At 37.9% G+C, this 19,393-nt stretch overlaps 1 protein-coding gene across 2 annotated transcripts; it reads right to left on the reverse strand.

The window, feature by feature from the left end:
* Window positions 1-420: 420 nt before the first annotated feature.
* socs7 (suppressor of cytokine signaling 7) lies at window positions 421-19,106 on the reverse strand. 2 transcript variants are annotated; one of them, XM_051911818.1, is made up of 10 exons: window positions 17,249-19,106; window positions 15,523-15,587; window positions 15,155-15,259; window positions 8,905-9,036; window positions 6,530-6,675; window positions 6,138-6,306; window positions 3,937-4,065; window positions 2,204-2,339; window positions 1,055-1,195; window positions 421-958 (listed from the first exon to the last, which is right to left on the reverse strand). In XM_051911818.1, exons 1-9 carry the CDS (start codon window positions 18,610-18,612, stop codon window positions 1,075-1,077), a joined length of 2,367 nt encoding a protein of 788 aa, XP_051767778.1. In that variant the 5' UTR covers window positions 18,613-19,106; the 3' UTR covers window positions 421-958; window positions 1,055-1,074. The 2 variants fall into 2 exon arrangements, with proteins under 2 accessions (XP_051767778.1, XP_051767779.1); XM_051911819.1 differs by lacking the exon at window positions 8,905-9,036 and having other exon boundaries at window positions 17,249-19,099.
* Window positions 19,107-19,393: the final 287 nt, after the last annotated feature.

Genomic DNA, 19,393 nt, shown 5'->3' on the forward strand with positions numbered 1-19,393 from the left:
ATTGAGCTAAATCCTCATTTTAAAAAACTGGTTGGTTATAGTATTTATAACCAGCTGCATTTATAAACAATAGAAGGCTTTGCAATTTTCCCATTTAGATAGCTAAGAAAACAGTGCGCGTGTGTTTATTCCCAGCTAAAAGTTAAGGATAACTTCCCTCACAAAAAAGAACTGTGGTGTTACCATTAATTAATGAGAATAGCAAACAGTAATACCGTGATACTGAAAAATTATCATAGTCATATACCATGCTATTAATACAGAACACCATGCTAATTTAAAGAAAACCTTGGAATCACCATGATAGTAAGTGCCCGAAAACAAACAAACAAACAAACACATGGTAACTTAATATAGTGATCTCCAGATACGAGCAAGCAATTATAATCCTAAATCATAAATAATGTGAAAAAGTCAACCACCACTTATTTTCAAGTTTACTTTGTCTTTTACTCAAAATACAGTTCATGTGGCCTGATCAGACTGAAGGAGTTACAATCAGGGAAAGGACAAATAAAGGGGTCACACACTCCACCCAGGGGCAGGGGCCTGATGAGGAAAGAAAGAAGAACCAAACAGAGATGGATTCACAAACTGGCCAGTTTAAAAACTCCAGTGTAATATAACCTACAGATGAAGGCTTTTGCTAGTACCCCAAGTCAAATGTCCTTGTTCGTTTTTTTGTTTAACTTATTATTTTTTAAGTCCACTGTTTACTGTCCAGTGACCTTTCAAGTCTTTTGTCTATCATGTCAGTCTCTGGATTTATTTGCCTGCTCAACATAGACAGTATTCCAGCACTCCTCTGTACTCCCTCTGTCCACGTATTGGTCAAGAGGAGGGGCCAGTCAGCTGACGTTCATTGGCTTCTGCTGGAAGACTGGCAGGGAGTTGGAGCAGAGCTGTGCACCAGGAAGTGTCCATGCGCTGTTCCATCTATTACCCACACACAGAAATCCTAAAAATAATTTTGTTTCGTTAATTAAATAAGTTGGCTACAGAGCACTGAGTATAACATAATATATGTGGAACAGTCATTGCTTCAAGTACTTACAGTGAAAAGGAGCGATCTGGCTATGTTTCAGACTCAGCTTCCTGTTCAACACCTGCTGCCTGGCGCATGCCTTTGATTGACAGATACATCTCTTCCTCTGGATCATAATAATAGAACTTCCTCAAGTAGACAATGAGCGGCCTAAGATGAAAAAATGAAAGTTAGTCTTTATAGATACTTTGTATGCAAAGTGTTTATTGCCTACATATAAATTGATAAGCAATTTTATTTCAATAAAACCTAATAGCAGTGGGTAAACATACAGTATGTGATACACCCATAACCACTTGAAAATTACTAGCTAAAAGTTTAAGGGATGAACAATTATGACAAAAATTGATGATTTTTGATAAAACTGGTGATTTCCCTTGATATTGTAATCATAATTTTATTAGTTTATATTAATACAATTTATTTTAAAGTACATATTTTGAATAGAGCAACTGCATCCCATATTCTTTATAAGTTGAACTGTGTTCTTGACTTAATTTATTGCTGTTTTACACATTAAAATGAGACCTAAAATGTGTCTAATGTACAAGGTCTCTGAAACTTCACATTGGTGAACAAAGAAAGTCCGCAACATAGCATCAGTTATCAGTATTTAATGTATTGTTCAAAGGTTAGGGTTTTTTTTTATTTGAAAGAAATTAATGCAAGAAGGCTTAAAATAGATCAAAAGTAACAGTAAAGAGATTTATAGTTACAAAAGAATTCTAGTTCAAATAAATGCTGTTTTTTTTTTTAAACTATCTATTCATCAAAGAATCCTGAAAAAAATGTGTCAAGGTTTCCACAAAAATATTAAGCAGTTTCAACCTTAATAGATTAAGAAATATTTCTCGAGCACCAGTGATTTGGAATGATATCTAAAACACCATGTGACACTGAGGACTGGAGTAATGGCTGCTGAAAATTCAGCTTTGCCATCACAGAAATAAATTAAAATAGAAAACTGTTTTTTAAAACTGTAATCATATTTCACAATATTACAGTTTTTCACTGTATTTTAATCAAATAAATGCAGCTTTGGTGAGCATAAGAGACTTCTTTCAAAAATATTGAAATGTTACAGACCTAAAACTTTTGAATTATAGTGTATCAGAAATCTAAATCGGCAAAATAATGTAAAGTGTAATTGAGTCATACTTGGGGAGGGGCAGCTCCTGGATGTGGTCTATGCGGACGAGTTGTCGGATGCAGAAACGGCACAGATGCTGGAGAGATTTCACATTACTGAAGCGTGAGACTGGATAGAGCAGCTGCACAGGGGTCGGGGGCAACCCTGAAACAGACACCAGACACTTCATTACACTGACCTTTCATCTCTCACACCCACAAACCTGTTATTGGTCTTTACAAACAAAGTAAACTCTGCCTCTTACTTCTGTACTTACTGTTACCACAAACACTTCAGACTAAACCATGGTTGTTATTGTTAACTAAAACTATTCTAAATCGTTTTTGTGCCCCTATTATGTTATTTTAAACATTCCAAATTTTGTTTTGTAGGTCTCCTACAATAGAATGACTGTGCATGCATCCAAGGTTAAAAAACACTTAAATTTTCTCATAATATACATTGCAGCATCACCTCTTTTCTTACAGTGTCTGAAATGGTCCAATAAAGGATGCAGTCTCTCTAAACCCCTCCTAATCTGCTCTGATTGGTCTGTTGTGATTGGTCTACTGCTTACAGCATGTGTCGCAAACGAAATGGCCATTACCATATCTAAATTTCAGCTCCAGAGACTTCCTCAGCACTTGTATACAGTGATATGAACAGTAACAATGGCGTTGGTTTTACCATGTCAATTCACCCTTTACTGGGAGTTTGATTGACAGGCGATCTGACCAATCATAATGCCAAATCCACCATTTTGTCTGACAAACCAGACAGGAGAGTTAGTAGATTAATGTCGGTGGACTTGAACTTCTTTGCTCCGCGGTGTACTGTTCACTGTGTGAGAACATGATGTGTGGCGTGAGAGCGCCATGGCTTGTCGGATGTAGCAACAGTAACTAAGGGGGCGGTCTATTCCAGCGAGAGTCCTCATCTTTGTGCATGCAAAGTGGATTCGCAGCGCAGGAAACAGCGTCTTCTTGACAAAACGACCTGTTGCTACAACATGTTGCTTCTCAGGTACCCTGTTTGAGGGTGGCTAAAAGTACTACGTAGACGTTGTTCACAGGCAGCCAATGAAGACCATAGGCTGCCATTATGCAAATTTGTTACAAACATACATAGATATGTTACAGAAGTGAGACTGGAATTGCTGACGACTTTTTCAGCAGTTCAGAATAGGTTCTTTCTTTTAGGAGACAATAACTTTATTTGTTGTGCACTTTGATCTATAAAACTTTGCAGACCTGACAAACAGCTATATTACACACTGCATGAAAAGTAATATTCGAAAAAGCATAATAGGGGCGCTTTAATTGAAATAAAGCTGAAATAAAATAAAATATAAATATAGGATGAATAGAAAATGAACAGTTAAAGTTGAAGTACTAAAATTAATAAAACTGAAATAAATAAATTAAAGCTAAATAGCTTCCCAAACACATTCCTGGATCCTCCCCAACACTGTATGTTTTCCATGTCTCCTTAATCAAACACACCTGATTCAGATCATCAGCTCATTAGTCGAGACTCCAAGACCTGAAATGGGTATGTCAGACAAAGGAGAGATACAAAATGTGCAGTGCTGAGGAGGCTCCAGGAATGTGTTTGGGAACCCCTGGCTTAAGGCACTTTTTTCTCCCCATTTGTCCCACCTGCATCAGTAAACGAACAATTAAATCCTTTTTATTCAACAGTAGTGGCTAAGAATCCTGTCTGCTAATGTCTTGTCATATAAGCAGGATATTTGTAGCCTTACCAGGTACACGTGAACGTAGGAAGTAGAGGAATTTTCCATTTTTAGAGTGCATGATGGCTCGCTCAATGAATTCAACCACAGAATGGCAGCGGTCCTCAAATTTAGGGTGGCACCATAAACTGAAAGTTCCTGAAGAGTTAAAGACAAATTTTAAGGAAAATAAAAACACTAGAAAAAATACTACTAAATTTATTAGCATTTCTCAAATCATATTTATGGTTGGTTTAAACCTTTTTACTTACTATTAATTAAAAGTATTTAGGCCCGGTTTCACAGACAGGGCTTACCCTAAGCCAGGATTAAGCCTTAGTTTATTTAGGACATTTAAGTAGCTTTTATAAATGTACCCTAGAAAAAAACATTACTGGTGTGCATCTTAAGACAAAATAATGGCACTGACATATTTTAAGATATGTCAGTGCAAGTTACTTTCAGTTAAAACAGCTCAAACATACATTTTAGTCTGGGACTAGCTTAAGCCTTGTCTATGAAACAAGGGGTTATTTTCCCAAAGACAAAAACATTCATACAAAGTAAAAAGATTATTTATTACAAAGACCATATCAATATATTTTTTATTAGACATAAGCCAAAATGTTATGTAGGTGTTGTGTGTGTATGTAGGTCACTATATATATATAAATATATATGTGACCCTGGACCACAAAACCAGTCATAAGGGTCAATTTGTTTTTAAATTGAGATTTATACATCAAAGCTGAAAAGCTTTCCATTGATGTATGGTTTGTTAGGATAGGACAATATTTGTCCGAGATACCACTATTTGAAAATCTGGAATCTGAGGGTGCAAAAAAATCAAAATACTGAGAAAGTTGTCCAAATGAAGTCCTTAGCAATGCATATTACTTACAAAAATACATTTTTGATATATTTATGGTAGGAAATTTGCAAAATCTCTTCATGGAACATGATCTTTACTTAATATCCTAATGATTTTTGGCATAAAAGAAAAATAGTTAATTTTGACCCATACAGTGTATTGTTAGCTATTGCTACAAATATAGCCGTGTGACTTATGACCAGGGTCCAGGGTCACACACACACACATGTATATACAGTGGTGGATCCAAAATGGTCAGTATTCATATTCATACATTTTATTCATATTTCATGTTAATCATTTTATCATTTATGGCTTATGATTTCTCAACATTATCTTTGATTTCATATATTCATGCACTCATACTCTATATATTAATCCTCATCTTATTTTCAAGTATTTACTCTTTATTGTACTCCTTTATGGTTATTCTTCTTTTATCTTTAAGAGTATGTATGCTTGCTATATTCAATTGTTCTTCAAAGTGTTCCAATGTGACAGGTCATCTTGACATTTGTGTTTAGATATTGGACGCCTGCCAAGTACTGCAGAAGCGATGATGTTTTCAGAATTAGTTGCTCATTTGAACTTGATGTACCTTTTTATCAAAATATGTCTGTTTCCATTTCTTCAGACATGTGATAATGCAAGATCTGCAAAATTCCCTTATCTATTTTCATCTATCTTTGACATTTGACCAGTCACTCTGACCTAGCCGTTACACCAACTATGACATAATGGATAAATCTTTTTGACCTTTTCACATAAGTTTGAGTGGGATGTAAGTTTTCCTATGCTTATGGTTTAAAACTGACTGGGTCTTTGACAGTTTAGCTTTTTCTTTGCTTTTTTTGCTTCTCGCATCTCTTCTGCGTCTTCTGCTTCTTCTCTTCTACCTCATTGCCTCAAGTTTTTGCATCAACAGTATCTCACAAAAGTAAAAACTATTTAAAATGGTTTCATTTAATTTTTTCTATGGGGAGTGTTATTTGCTTTTAAATGTATTTTCAATTAGACCAATATAAAAATGTACTTTAATAAATGATACAGTCATTTTACTTTGTTCAGTAAAATTGTGCAGGAAATTAAATGTGGTTGTGAAAACTTTAATGACTACTTTCAAATCCGATTTTTAGGACTAACTGTCTGCACTGTCATTCTACAAGTGATGAAATCTAATCTGTTTGTTCAGGTGGTGTAGTCAACACTGACCTTTTAATCGGACTTTGAGGATGTGGTTTAGATTGGGTTTGTAAACACAGGATTTCATGTGTTTTTGGCTACACATTTGAGTCTGATATGCCAAAAAAAGAGTATGTGTGTGTTTATGGATATGCATATACAGTATGTGTGTGTTTACCTCTGTAGTGCTCCATACGCGTGTGGTGTGTGACTCCCTGTGAGCGAAAACTGAGGCTGAGGATGTATCGTGGGTCTGAACTGTCCCGCACCAAAAACGAGCCATCTGGCTTTCCTCTTAGCTTCATTTCAGCATCCTCCCAGTTCATCGGCCCCCAATACCAGCCACACTGCAAACACATAAACGCACAATGACCAACAGTGTTGAGCAAAAGCTGCTTATAGAGAAAACACACAAAAACCAACTAAATGAAATGGACAACCACAGGAAGCCACAGAGATGTGTCATAGTTAAAAAGGTCTGTCGATAAACATGCCCAATGATATTACAATCATATGACTGGAAATTTTCAGTTGTTTCTTGAATTCACGTCAAATGCTTTTGTCTCTCACCCGCTCCAACTCTCTCAGGCTGGCAGTGAAGCTGCTGGAATCGGCCCCTCTCAGTGGACACATGATCGGGGGTGGGGCCACTCTGGCAGGGGCCGGAGTCTCCATTGGTGATGCGGCGGAATGAGGAAGTGCCCGGAAGAAAGCATCTGAGACAAAAATGGAGCATTTTTTGAATACACCAGCAAATATTGAGTTGTAATCAGCTAAGACTAGTATCCCATCAAAACTAAATGACTACTTTTACCTTCTTTTTAAGTTTATAACTTGACAAATAACAAATACTAAAGACAAAAGTTTGTCTTTAATGTCACATGATCCGTCTAAAATGCTCATCTCTTCTTCTCAAGAAACATTTTGTATTATTATCAATGTTAGAAAACATTTATGCTACGTAATATTTTTGTTTTAACCTTGTTACTTTTTTGTTCAAGATCTTTGATGAATATAAAGTTCAAAAAAACATAATTTATTATATATATATTATTATAAATAGAAATCTTTTGTAACATTATAAATGTCTTTACTGTCACTTTTGATCTAAACTTTTGAACGCTAATGTATGTTGACAAATAACAGTTTAAATCATTTTAGTTTAAAATGTTTGATATAAGGGAAGGTATATTTTAGGTCCTGTAATTGATCACCATTTTGTCCTGCAGTATGACAGGACTACAAGTGTTATATTTTAATTGTAAATTGTTTAAAGTACAGTTGTCCCAAGCTAATAATATAAGGTTATTAAGAATGGTGTATAGAAAAACTAGACAAGACTTAAAAAATATGTGTTATTTAAAATATTTCTAAATGAATTCGAATGTGACTAGGTCTAGTTGTCACAATTTTCACACCAGTGACTATTTATCAGTGCAGGTTAATTTCTGTATCCACACAAACCTTAAACCATTTTACAGTAACGTTAATAATAAACAAACCTTAAACCTTTGCTACAAAAATTGAACATTTTCACCATTATTCCCCATGAAAAAAATACAATTCACTGAACACATTGATCTTTTGTGACAACGTGCCCCAGTAGTGCTCTCCAGACAGCTAGAGCAAAATAAAGTTGTTTTGAAACAGAATTTACAAAAATGATTCTAATTTAATACGATTCAGAACTGGTTGTTTAACACACAACTTCCCTTATGACAACTTCCTGTGACATCTTGTGACAACATCTCCCCTATAGCATATCACACTCCAGGACACATCTTTCACTAGCTGTGTTTCCATCCACCTATTTTTATGCGCAATTTGGGATATTGCATTAAAAAACGCTGTATGGAAATGCCAATATGCGTATAAGCACATAAAAAACATACAGTATGTGATCAATTGAGGCAGATACATTTTTTATCCGATAATAAGGCATGAGCTATGACGGAAACACATTTACTGAATAAATCCCTCAACAAAAAACTCACTCGTGACTTTGCCTCAACAGTGGATGTGATTGGGTAACTGGACTAACCAGTGAACCAATTTCATTGCACAGCATCTCAAATGTTGGTTTGATCATTCTGAAATGCCTGAGCCAAAGTCTCATCAGAATGATTTGGTATAATTCCCTCCCAGAAATGTCTCACATGATGGTGTTCCCAAACACCAGGCATCTGAACGCATCTTGACAGCATTTATTGCGTTTCGCCTGTGCGTTCTGAGACGCAAGCGATTTATAATGTAAAAAAAAGAGCTACAGTGGTTCCCCGATTGCAGCAACTTCCATTTTTATTACAGATATTTTGCAACAATTTCCCAGGATGTGACAATGTTGTTCTCTTGAACACATGCTTTATTCGCAAATGTTTTATGCGATATTCCAATTTTGCGCATACGTTTTGGATGGAAACAGCTAGCGATAAAATGTCATATCAACTACCAATAAATATGTATACATGCTATGTTATAGATAATAAAGTTACCATATCTTTAATATTACCATCAACCTTTATATCTTATACAAAAGTTGTATTGTTATACGAGTTATTCAGCAAAAGAACTACAATACACTATCTCTCTCACACTTCCTCTCTTCATAAATGCACATTAGTCACACTGCCTTCTTTCTCCGAACTGCGAAAGGAACTGAGAAACGAAACCACGCGGTCAACCAAAGCCTTTGTTTGACAAAACGATACATGTGGCTGATGGCATGTATTGTCTTTGCCTTTGCTTTTCACAAGAACATCACAGTTACATTCACACTTTATTCCATTTCCCTTTATGTTCGATGGAATAAAGGTGCTTCTGAGGGCAGAGAATGACCCGGTTCGCAAAAAAAGGAAGGGGAGGTTGGAGTCTGCGCTCAGAACCAGAAAGGCGCCCTGAAACACCTTCAAACACACACCGCCCCCTCCACTGCACCCAAGTCTTACCATTGAGGCTGAGACTATGCTGGATGGTAGCGTGGAGAGGGGGAGGAGGAGGAAGAGGCAGAGGGAGAGACTGCAGGGAGGCCCCCATTACACTCACTAGGAAAGGCCCAGGCTGCGGCCCACCTATATCGTCTGGAAGAGAGCAGGAGGGAGGGTTCAGAGCCAGGAGAATAAGGAGATGTCATAGAAAAAGCAATGGAAGTGTAGAGAAGGTTAAAGTCTGTTAGAATGAGACAGGAGCCTGAGGTGATGAAGAGGAATCAGAACATGACTAAAATCAACCCTAACACCATTCAGCTTCAGAGCAAAGGGACAGCAACAATATTCTTGCATATATTACTAAAAAATAGATCAAAATGCAGCCAGATTTCAGAAGACTGCAAACTGCAGTATCGGAACTAACGTGAATATTACATTCAATGACCTGTGCTTTATGTATGAATAACGCAGTTTTGCCTGTCTGAACCATAAAGGAGCAAGACAAATCCCCCAATTATGTGACAATATCTGATCCTCCTATAGCACTTGAAGACTAAGACACCATGACAGGAAGCATATGACATGGGGAACTGAAACATGGGAAAACAACATGAGTAAATCCACACGCTGGTATTTGCATCACGCACTCACGTCACTGGAAAATGCATTTCTTCCCAGCTGTGAAAAAATTATGTGGAGCAATTTTTTTTACTTTAAAGGAATATACGGGTTCAATAAAGTGTATCATTGAGATACTATTATAGTTTTAATGAATTCGATTTTCTTTTTATATTTTCTGTTGTCATTTTACTTTTAGTTAAAATTTTACTAACTTTGTTCAACTAAATGAAAATGTAATGAGCCTTGCCAACCAGCTGAAATAAAATATAAGTAAGTCTTTTAATATTTTATTTTATTTCAGTTCATTTTTATTTTATTTCAAGAAACAAAAATGTTATTTTTTAGCTTCACAGTTAAAAAATACATAGGTTTTAACATTGAAATTAATGTAAATGACTGTTTTAAAATTATAAGCTTCAAATTACTGCTTTTAAATACTCAAAAATTGGCTCTATTCTATGGAAGCTTGTTTCTGCATGCTTGCCACTGAATAAAAAATAAAAAAGGTAATTGCTAGTTTTTATCTCACAATTCTGACTTTTTTTCTCAGAATTGCATGATATAAACTCGCAATTGTGAGTTATAAAGTCAGAATTGTGAGATATAAACTCGCAGTTATATTTCTTTCAATTGCGAGTTTATATCCCACAATTTTGAGTTTATAACTCTCAATTCTGACTTTATTTCTCGCAATTGTGAGTTTTATATCTCGCAATTCTGATTTTATTTCTCGCAATTGCAAGTTTATATCCCACAATTTTGAGTTTATAACTCGCAATTCTGACTTTATTTCTTGCAATTGTGAGTTTTACATCTTGCAATTCTGACTGTATTTCTCGCAGTTGTGAGTTTATATCTCAGAATTGCAAGTAAACTCGTAATTCTGAGAAAAAAAGTCTTGAATTCTGAGATAAAAAGTCGCAATTACCTTTTTTCTTTTTATTCAGTGGCAGAAACAAGCTTCCATACTCTTCACTTTCATTATACAGTATCTTACAGAAGTGAGTACACCCCTGTCCCCTCAAAATAACTCAGCACACAGCCATTAATGTCTAAACCGCTGGCCACAAAAGTGAGTACACCCCTAAGTGAAAATGTCCAAATTGGGCCCAATTAGCCATTTTCTCTCCCCGGTGTCATGTGACTAGTTAGTGTTACAATGTCTCAGGTGTGAATGGGGAGCAGGTGTGTTAAATTTGGTGTTATCGCTCTCACTCTCTCATACTGGTCACTGGAAGTTCAACATGGCACCTCATGGCAAAGAACTCTCTGAGGATCTGAAAAAAAGAATTGTTGCTCTACATAAAGATGGCGTAGGCTATAAGAAGATTGCCAAGCGGTTTAATAGGACAGGTTCCATTCAGAACAGGCCTTGCCATGGTCGACCAAAGAAGTTGAGTGCACGTGCTCAGCGTCATATCCAGAGGTTGTGTTTGGAAAATAGACGTATGAGTGCTGCCAGCATTGCTGCAGAGGTTGAAGGGGTGAGGTGGTCAGCCTGTCAGTGCTCAGACCATACGCCGCACACTGCATCAACTGGGTCTGCATGGCTGTCGTCCCAGAAGGAAGCCTCTTCTAAAGATGATGCACAAGAAAGCCCGCAAACAGTTTGCTGAAGACAAGCAGACTAAGGAACCATGTCCTGTGGTCTGATGAGACCAAGGTAAACTTATTTGGTTCAGATGGTGTCAAGCGTGTGTGGCGGCAACCAGGTGAGGAGTACAAAGACAAGTGTGTCTTGCCTACAGTCAAGCATGGTGGTGGGGGTGTCATGGGCTGGGACTGCATGAGTGCTGCCGGCACTGGGGAGCTACAGTTCATTGAGGGAACCATGAATGCCAACATGTACTGGGACATACTGAAGCAGAGCATGATCCCCTCCCTTCGGAGACTGGGCCGCAGGGCAGTATTCCAACATGGTAACGACCCCAAACACACCTCCAAGATGACCACTGCCTTACTAAAGAATGTCTCCAGACCTAAACCCTATTGAGCATCTGTGGGGCATCCTCAAACGGAGGGTGGAGGAGCGCAAGGTCTCTAACATCCACCAGCTCCGTGATGTTGTCATGGAGGAGTGGAAGAGGACTCCAGTGGCAACCTGTGAAGCTCTGGTGAACTCCATGCCAAAGAGGGTTAAGGCAGTGCTGGAAAATAATGGTGGCCACACAAAATATTGACACTTTGGGCCCAATTTGGACATTTTCAATTAGGGGTGTACTCACTTTTGTGGCCAGCGGTTTAGACATTAATGGCTGTGTGTTGAGTTATTTTGAGGGGGCAGCAAATTTACACTGTTATACAAGCTGTACACTCACTACTTTACATTGTAGCAAAGTGTCATTTCTTCAGTGTTGTCACATGAAAAGATATAATAAAATATTGACAAAAATGTGAGGGGTGTACTCACTGTAAGTATCTCATTGTAACCTCCAGTTTTCTTTTATAAATAAACAATTCAGGTTTGTTTTTATGCTAATCAACATTATGCCACAAATGCTGTAAATTGAGCTTAACTTGTATTGAACCCAGAATATTCATATATACCTCTCTACTGGAAATGTGCATATTGCTCACCTAATTACAACTTCAAACACAAGGACTAAAAAAATCCCTCATACCTAATCATCTTAATTCACTCATGACAAAGACTGCTTCAGATCTAACTATCTATCTCTCCAGTATTGAGATTATTTCAAACTTCAATCCCAAAGACCACACTGAGCTGATGAACAGGAAGAAAATGTGCAGTAGCCTCACTTTATTAGAAAAGGAACTGCTCATCTGTGTGCCAAATACTGGTAAAGTTTAACCACACATACACCTACACAATAACTCATTTTTAGTGGCGCTTCTGCAAATTTTATGCTTGCAGAATGCAATCAGAGATACCGGTTACCATGAAATGAAAAGAATGAAGGTCGAATAAAAAAGGGGAAATGAAATGACAAAGTGAAAGAATAAGCAAGTAGGTTGACGTCCTACACGGCATCTTTAACATCCGCCTTGGGTTCGATCACAGAACTGAGATAAAACTGATCATCGTTTGGATGGTAGAAACATGAATCTTAATAGAGTCTTTTTCGAATACTTGTGATCGGATTTTGAGGGGAGGGACTTTGATCTCTTACTTTAAAAGTCAAAAAAGTAAAAAAAAAAAAGTCAAGCTCCTATATTATCAGATGAGATCATAACCAGCAAATTTTAGAAATATTTGATTGACAATTGAGTAGGCAATCCTTTGATGTTATCTGAGATGGATTAGCATTCACACCACAAATGTGATGTGGTCAAATTAGTTTTGGACTTCTTCTCAGTGTGGTTTGAATGATAGAATCACAAAATATGTTAACCATATTCATGTTTATGTTTGTATTTAATGTCCACCACTTGTGATTGAATCACACAGAATGGATGTTAATTCCATTTATTTATTTATCCTTTTATTTACACCACCGTTCATAAGTTTGGGGTCAGTAAGATTTTTTTTTAAAAGAAATGAATACTTGTATTCAGCAAGATTGATTAAATGGGCCAGTTAAGACATTTATAAGCATACAAAAGATTTTTAATTAAAATCAATGTAGTTCTTTAAAAAGCCCACTATGTTAATTTTCGCCACTAGAGGTCGCTTACTCGTAGCTTGATGACAGGATCATGGTAGGTGTTGTCTTCACGTCCACAGTTGGTGGAAAAGAATCAGGACGGGACTCAGACAGAAATCATATTCATCGGTAAGATTATTAACGTTACTGTAAAATGAAGCAGAGCAGGGCCGAGTGTTTTGTGAGCAGAAACGTGGCCGCTGGAGCAATTGCTAATGAGAGACGAGCGCGATACGTCTCGGAAGCAGCAAAACTTTTATTATTCTGCAGTCGCCGCTTCCGCTTCTTCCGGTCATGCGTATGTGGGGTATAGCAGTGATGTTTTATCATATTAGATAAATTTGTGTGTTGAAAGTTGTTATAGTGCTACTCTGTGCGTTCGCTCAACGGCGGCGGCTTAATGCACGCCGCAGCAAGATGGATATTAGGCATGGTACTCACTGTAAATCAAGAAAACGAAATTTAAATGATAAGACTTGCTGTGTTGAGCTAATGATTAATTTTCTGTCAATGAATGTATCCATCATAACAGTTGCTCACCTGTCTAATAAAACACATAATACATTAAAGCGTCTTTGGTGTTTCCATGGTTTCTACAAAATAAAACCGGAAACGCGGGTATGATGTCATTGATAGGCAATGCATGGACATGGTCCGTGTCCTGGTTAAAATTGCTTATTTCTCTGGATTTAAACATTCTTGGAAACATTTGGTATAATGTAAGTACACAAGTCAACAAAATATATAACAGTGTTCTAGTGGTTTTTGGATATTTTAATCCAAAAATCTTACATATTGTGCCTTTAAACTTTCTATTCATCAAAATATCCTGAAAAAAAATGTATCACGGTTTCCACAAAAACATCAAGAAGCTGTTTTTAACACTGATAATAATAAGAAATGTTTCTTGAGCACTAAAGACTGAAGTAATAGCTGCTGAAAATCAGCTTTGCCATCACATGAATAAATTACATTTTAAAATATGTAAGGGATAATCCATGGCTAGCTGTGCATTAAACAACTTTAATGCACGACGTGGAGGCAAAGAACCACCTGACGTGAAGTGCATTCAAATCGCTAGCTGTGGAATATCTGGTTATACCATGGTCAGTGACCAGCACTGACAAGTTAAAGCTGTTATTGAGGTTTGACCCGAATATTTGACCCGAAAAGTTAAAGTGACGGTTATTTTCATCAGTTACAGCTCGTGTTTAAATTAATACATTGTTTAAATTAATAGATTGTTAGCTAACTGCGTGATTTTTATATGTACATTTCTGAAATTACATAACTTGCACAGAGTCACCTCTGATAACAAATCATTTTAAATTGTAACGTTGACATGCATTTTCTGTAAAGCTGCTTTGAAACGATATGCATTGTGAAAAGCGTTATATACAAATAAATGTGAATTGAAATTGAAGTTAGATCTAGCATTCTAGATTCTAGAGAAAGAGAGAGATGAGAAATGCGTGTGTGAATTACCTGCATCTGTGTGGCGTCTCTCTCTACTATCAATGAAGCTGTGAGTTTAATTACTTCAAAAACAGTGACTTTACCCCATCGTTGCTGAGAAATACAACGTAGCGATTCAGTAGCGAAGCTCTTTTATTAATAAAAGTCACAGAGCACCCTTGATAACAAGTTTCTGTGCTCCTGAATGTTTCTGTGTGTGCAGTGCAATCTATGATCTCTGTGTGCGAGTGACGTGTGTGTTTGCTTCAATAAAAGCAGCGCATTAATAAAGAACTGTGATTTATATTACTGTTTTTAATGTGTTTTTGATCAAATAAATGCAGCCTTGGTGAGCATAAGTGACCTCTTTCAAAATTTAAAAAAATCTTACTGACCCCAAACTTTTGAATGTAACCGTAGATAGAGGTGACAGTACAAAGGATAAAGGGAAGGAACCCAGAGGGATGGGGGAGGTTACTGGAGAAATATTTAAAAAGTGTGAAACAGATGGAGATGTGAAAGGTAAGAATGAAGGAAAGCAGAAATGAAAGAGATAAAGGGGGTGTGTGAACATCTGTAGTGGAGCTCACCTAGCAGACTGAGGCTCCGCCGAGGGGGAGGTGGAGGAGTGGGAGGATGAGGGGAGTTCCTCCCTCTCTGAGAGATGTCCACATCCACCAAAGACACCGTCTCTCCTGCAACCAGAGCAATAGTACAAATAGAACTTAATGACAAGAGCCATAAGAACGACATTAACAACATTTGTTACAATAACGTAGCTTAATTCCAAAGATTGGCCTAAAATGAGACTAATCTCATCCAAATCGTGTGCCTGAGTCATTATATTTCCCATGCACTGTGTAAGCTCATTAGTGGCTTGAAAATGTGCCTTCATTTAATGTATTCCAAGGATTCCTATAGCTTCTACCCCATTAAGTTCCCCTGAATCTTCGTTTACCTGTGAAAACGGGAGTAAAAGAGGCCGCAGAGAAGGCACTTTGTGCCCTTGTTAGTCCAGGTTGGCTGCAGAAAGACAATCATCATTTTAATTACTAAAATGAAAAAAGACCACATATTCATTTACATTAATTCTGTTTTATATCTCATAGCATTATTTATCATTTTTTAACCTACACTTTATAATGAATTAGAAGTACACGTATAATCACATTATAAACTGCACTCACCTGTAATCCTTTGGTCAATTATGATTTTGCGACTCACATTCAAAACTATTAAAAATCATTATTTTTTAAAGTACAACAGGTTTAATGAAATGTGTTGTATGAAATTAATTTATTTCTTATATATATACTTATGGAGAATGTGAAGTGTGCAAAAAGTGTCCAATTTCCTAGTTAATTTCAATCTTTATTGTGTGTGAGGTGGGGCTAAATCATTGATTGAAATATTAAATATTTTTGGGATAAAATTTTAAGCTGCACAACATGCTGAAAAGCCAAAAGTGAAAGACCATAGTTGGTTCCATAATGCTGTAAACATTGAATGCTTTAATACACCATAGGTTCCCTAGTGAAAAATAAATATACTAAAATGTATTTGAAATACATTTATTTCATGTTAAGTATACTACAAATACATTTACATATTATGTACTTAATAAAAATACCTTGCAATTGTACTTTTGGTATACTAAACTGGTATACTTAAAGTCTGCTAAATTAATTTTGTACTTAATTCACTAATTGTGCAGAAGTAGCGCTGAGGTACAACTAAAGATATACTAAAGTATATTTGATTGCGCTAAAGTGGAACTATTACATGTATACTTTAGGTACACTTTAAATATCTTGCATTTGAATACATATTTTATACAAAGATCATACATCAGTAACATTAAAATACATTTTTTTTAAGCTTAATATTAAGAAATGTGCATTGTGCACAAGTAGTACTCGAAATTAAGTTTAATTATAATTTTTAGTCTCAAGTGATATGTCAGTAAATATGTTTACTATAGATATAGATTTAAAGTATACTTAGTATGAAATAAATGTATTTTAAATATATTACTTTTTTTACTAGGGTTTTCTCTTTATGATTTAATAGTACATTAAGGTCTGTGTTTTTCTACACTCTTAAGAAAATGTTTAAAATTTGTACCTTTAGGAATACAACAGCTTGTAACAATGGAGGACAACCTTATTTACCCCTTTAAGGTTCATAGTATTAAGGGTACATATAACTACTCTATATTAGGTATTCCCTTTAAGTGCTGCCCCAGTGACAAGCTGTTGTACCCCTAAAGATAAAATTCTTGTACATTTTTTTTTCTGACAACTCCATAAAATTGCACACAAATTTGAAGGAACTGTACAAAGATTGCTAATCAAGACTACAACGGTTGCACAAAAACGCACGTTCTAATGAAAGTTGTAGTCATTATTTGGTAAGTTGTTAGCAGCTTTTTTAAAGCAATATTTAAAAACACAACACAAATAGTCCACAAATATTCTTCAAATTATGTTTACCCCAGATCTTTTTTAACTAAAATAACTAATCATAAGATCCCATTCTAAAAACAAAAAAGACAATTCCTGAGAGAGCTCGAAAATTCTAAATCTTGTTGTCGAATTTAATAGAACAAATTAATAATAAAAGAATACAACAATAGAATAATAAAATCTTCAATATTTCATTCACGTTTGGGCAGAAGAACTCACCTGGCCGTGTCTTGTTCCCCTCCGCACGCTCCAGACATGTCAACTAAACTGCCCGCTGAGGATATGGAGAACGTGACTGAAGGTCTCTTGTCCAAAAGGTTGTTAGAGCCACTACAGCTTTTAGTTCTGAAAAGTTTACTCAGGCGTATTTTAAGCGAGCCCTTCCTGGATTTCCCTGGTACTTTCAGAGTCTTCTCTCCTCCGCTCGCAGCGGAAAGTTGCGCCCGTGTCGTGCTCCTGTCCGGCCGGGCCTTCGGTGTGGACGCCTGGCTAGAGCACGGAGTGTCCTGCCTGGATACGGCTTGGGATAAGACCTCGGGAGTCAGTTTGTCGGTGGTGGGAGCCTGAGGCCTGGTGTTTACCGAGTCTCGCAACAAACAACACGCCGGTGAGCAAAGTCCCCCGGACACCCCCATTGCTTGTCCGGACAGCACCGACGGGAAACACTTGAGCGCAAACGCACCCGGCTCATTGTTTTGGGACTCGGTCTTCTGACAGGCATTGATGCCCAGGCCGTTCACCTCTTCTGACCCGAGGCCCTCCAGCACCAGCAGAGCATCGCTGGTCTCGGTCGGGTCCTCTCCCTGCCTGATTCCAGCCGAGCCGAGCACGCTTTGACACGAGCAGTGCTGCAGCTCACCATCCTTGAGGAGAAATTCGGGTACCGGAGCGACTCCCAGCTCGCCGAATTTCCTCGCTAGCTCCAGGACAGGACCGTCGGGCAGCTGGAGCTGCCGCTGCGCCGTCGTACAGCTCCAGCCCGACTCTGTCATCGAGCTCGTTTTGTGATCCACCATCGGCGGCCAGTCTTGTTTGTCTGTAATCAAGCGATGCCGGTGGCACAGTTCGGCTCCCTCCGTATCCGTAGCAACCGCTGGCAGTTTGAGCTGTGGATGCAGCGTCCATGTAGGCGGATGCTGAGCGTCCACAGCGCCAGACTCTGAAGCGAGTACCGCTTGGTCCTCAAAAGCCCTGCGCTGATCCTCCGAGCTGTTCTCGGCAAATCCTTCAGAGTCTCTCGATATGTTTCTAAATACCAACAGCTGAGGCCCCATTCCACCTCGGTGGGTGAGATCGTACCCGTGGGCCTCGGTTGAATGAAGAGGAGGCGGCGGCACAGACAGCGCAGGTCTAGTCGCCATCACTCCCGCGTCAGGTGCCTCCGTTCCGCTGGCCTGTGGAGCTTTGTTCATCGCCGAGATGTGGCCGTGATTCTGCGTGCATTCAAAGTTCCCCTTGATAGCCACCGTCAGTCCAGTGCCCGACGACAGATTCCCATTCTCCTCGTCCAAGCGGTCATCCTCGGCCGCGGAGACCAGGCGCATCAAGACAAAATCGGGAGACATATCTTGCGCGTTGTTCATTATTATTCCTCAATATACTGAAGGAATGAGCGATATCAGCGTTTCACATTGCTCCAGTCATGAGATCTCGGTTGTGTGATGATGGTAATCCTCTTGGTGTTAGTTAGCCCTCTCACTCAGCGCCAGACAATTAGTGCATATAAACACTATTTCAGTCGCTCCTTCAACATTGCGCACGTCCTCGTCTCATTTCGCGTCCGGCCTTAAAAATCTCCACGGGTCTTTGTAGGGTCATACATAACGCTTCGTTTCACGCAATCCTAACGGCGTCTGTGGTCACATTACTGTTGAGGCCCCACCCGCCCGCTCACTTCCGCAAATTCGATGCGTTTCGTGTTTGGTCTTATCGGTGCCATTGCTGTCCACTTGGCTGCAGGCTATGTGCTGTCCCCCTTAGTGACGTGCACCGTGCTGTAATGTTGCTTTCGTGTCATTTACCGCGCTGTTGTCTGGAAGATGGCCTTACCAACTGATGTTTATGATGCATCAATTGTTGTGGCATCGCCTTACCGCACGAACCCAACACAAATGAAACTCTCCCTGCAAATCGGTTTTATTATGAGTCAAAGACAATTGACTTGCATGATATCATCATTTGAATAATGACTCTCATCCTAAAATATAGCCTACAAAAAAATAAAAAATAAATAAATAATGAATAATAAAGAATGATGTCAAACTCAAAGCCTATTAATAAAACCAAAAGAATATCATGATGATGGACATGGCAATTATACATATGCAGCATGTATAAATGATAACTTATTTAAACAACAATTTA

Source organism: Ctenopharyngodon idella, chromosome 11 (assembly GCF_019924925.1).
Source record: "Ctenopharyngodon idella isolate HZGC_01 chromosome 11, HZGC01, whole genome shotgun sequence".
NCBI lineage: Eukaryota > Metazoa > Chordata > Actinopteri > Cypriniformes > Xenocyprididae > Ctenopharyngodon > Ctenopharyngodon idella.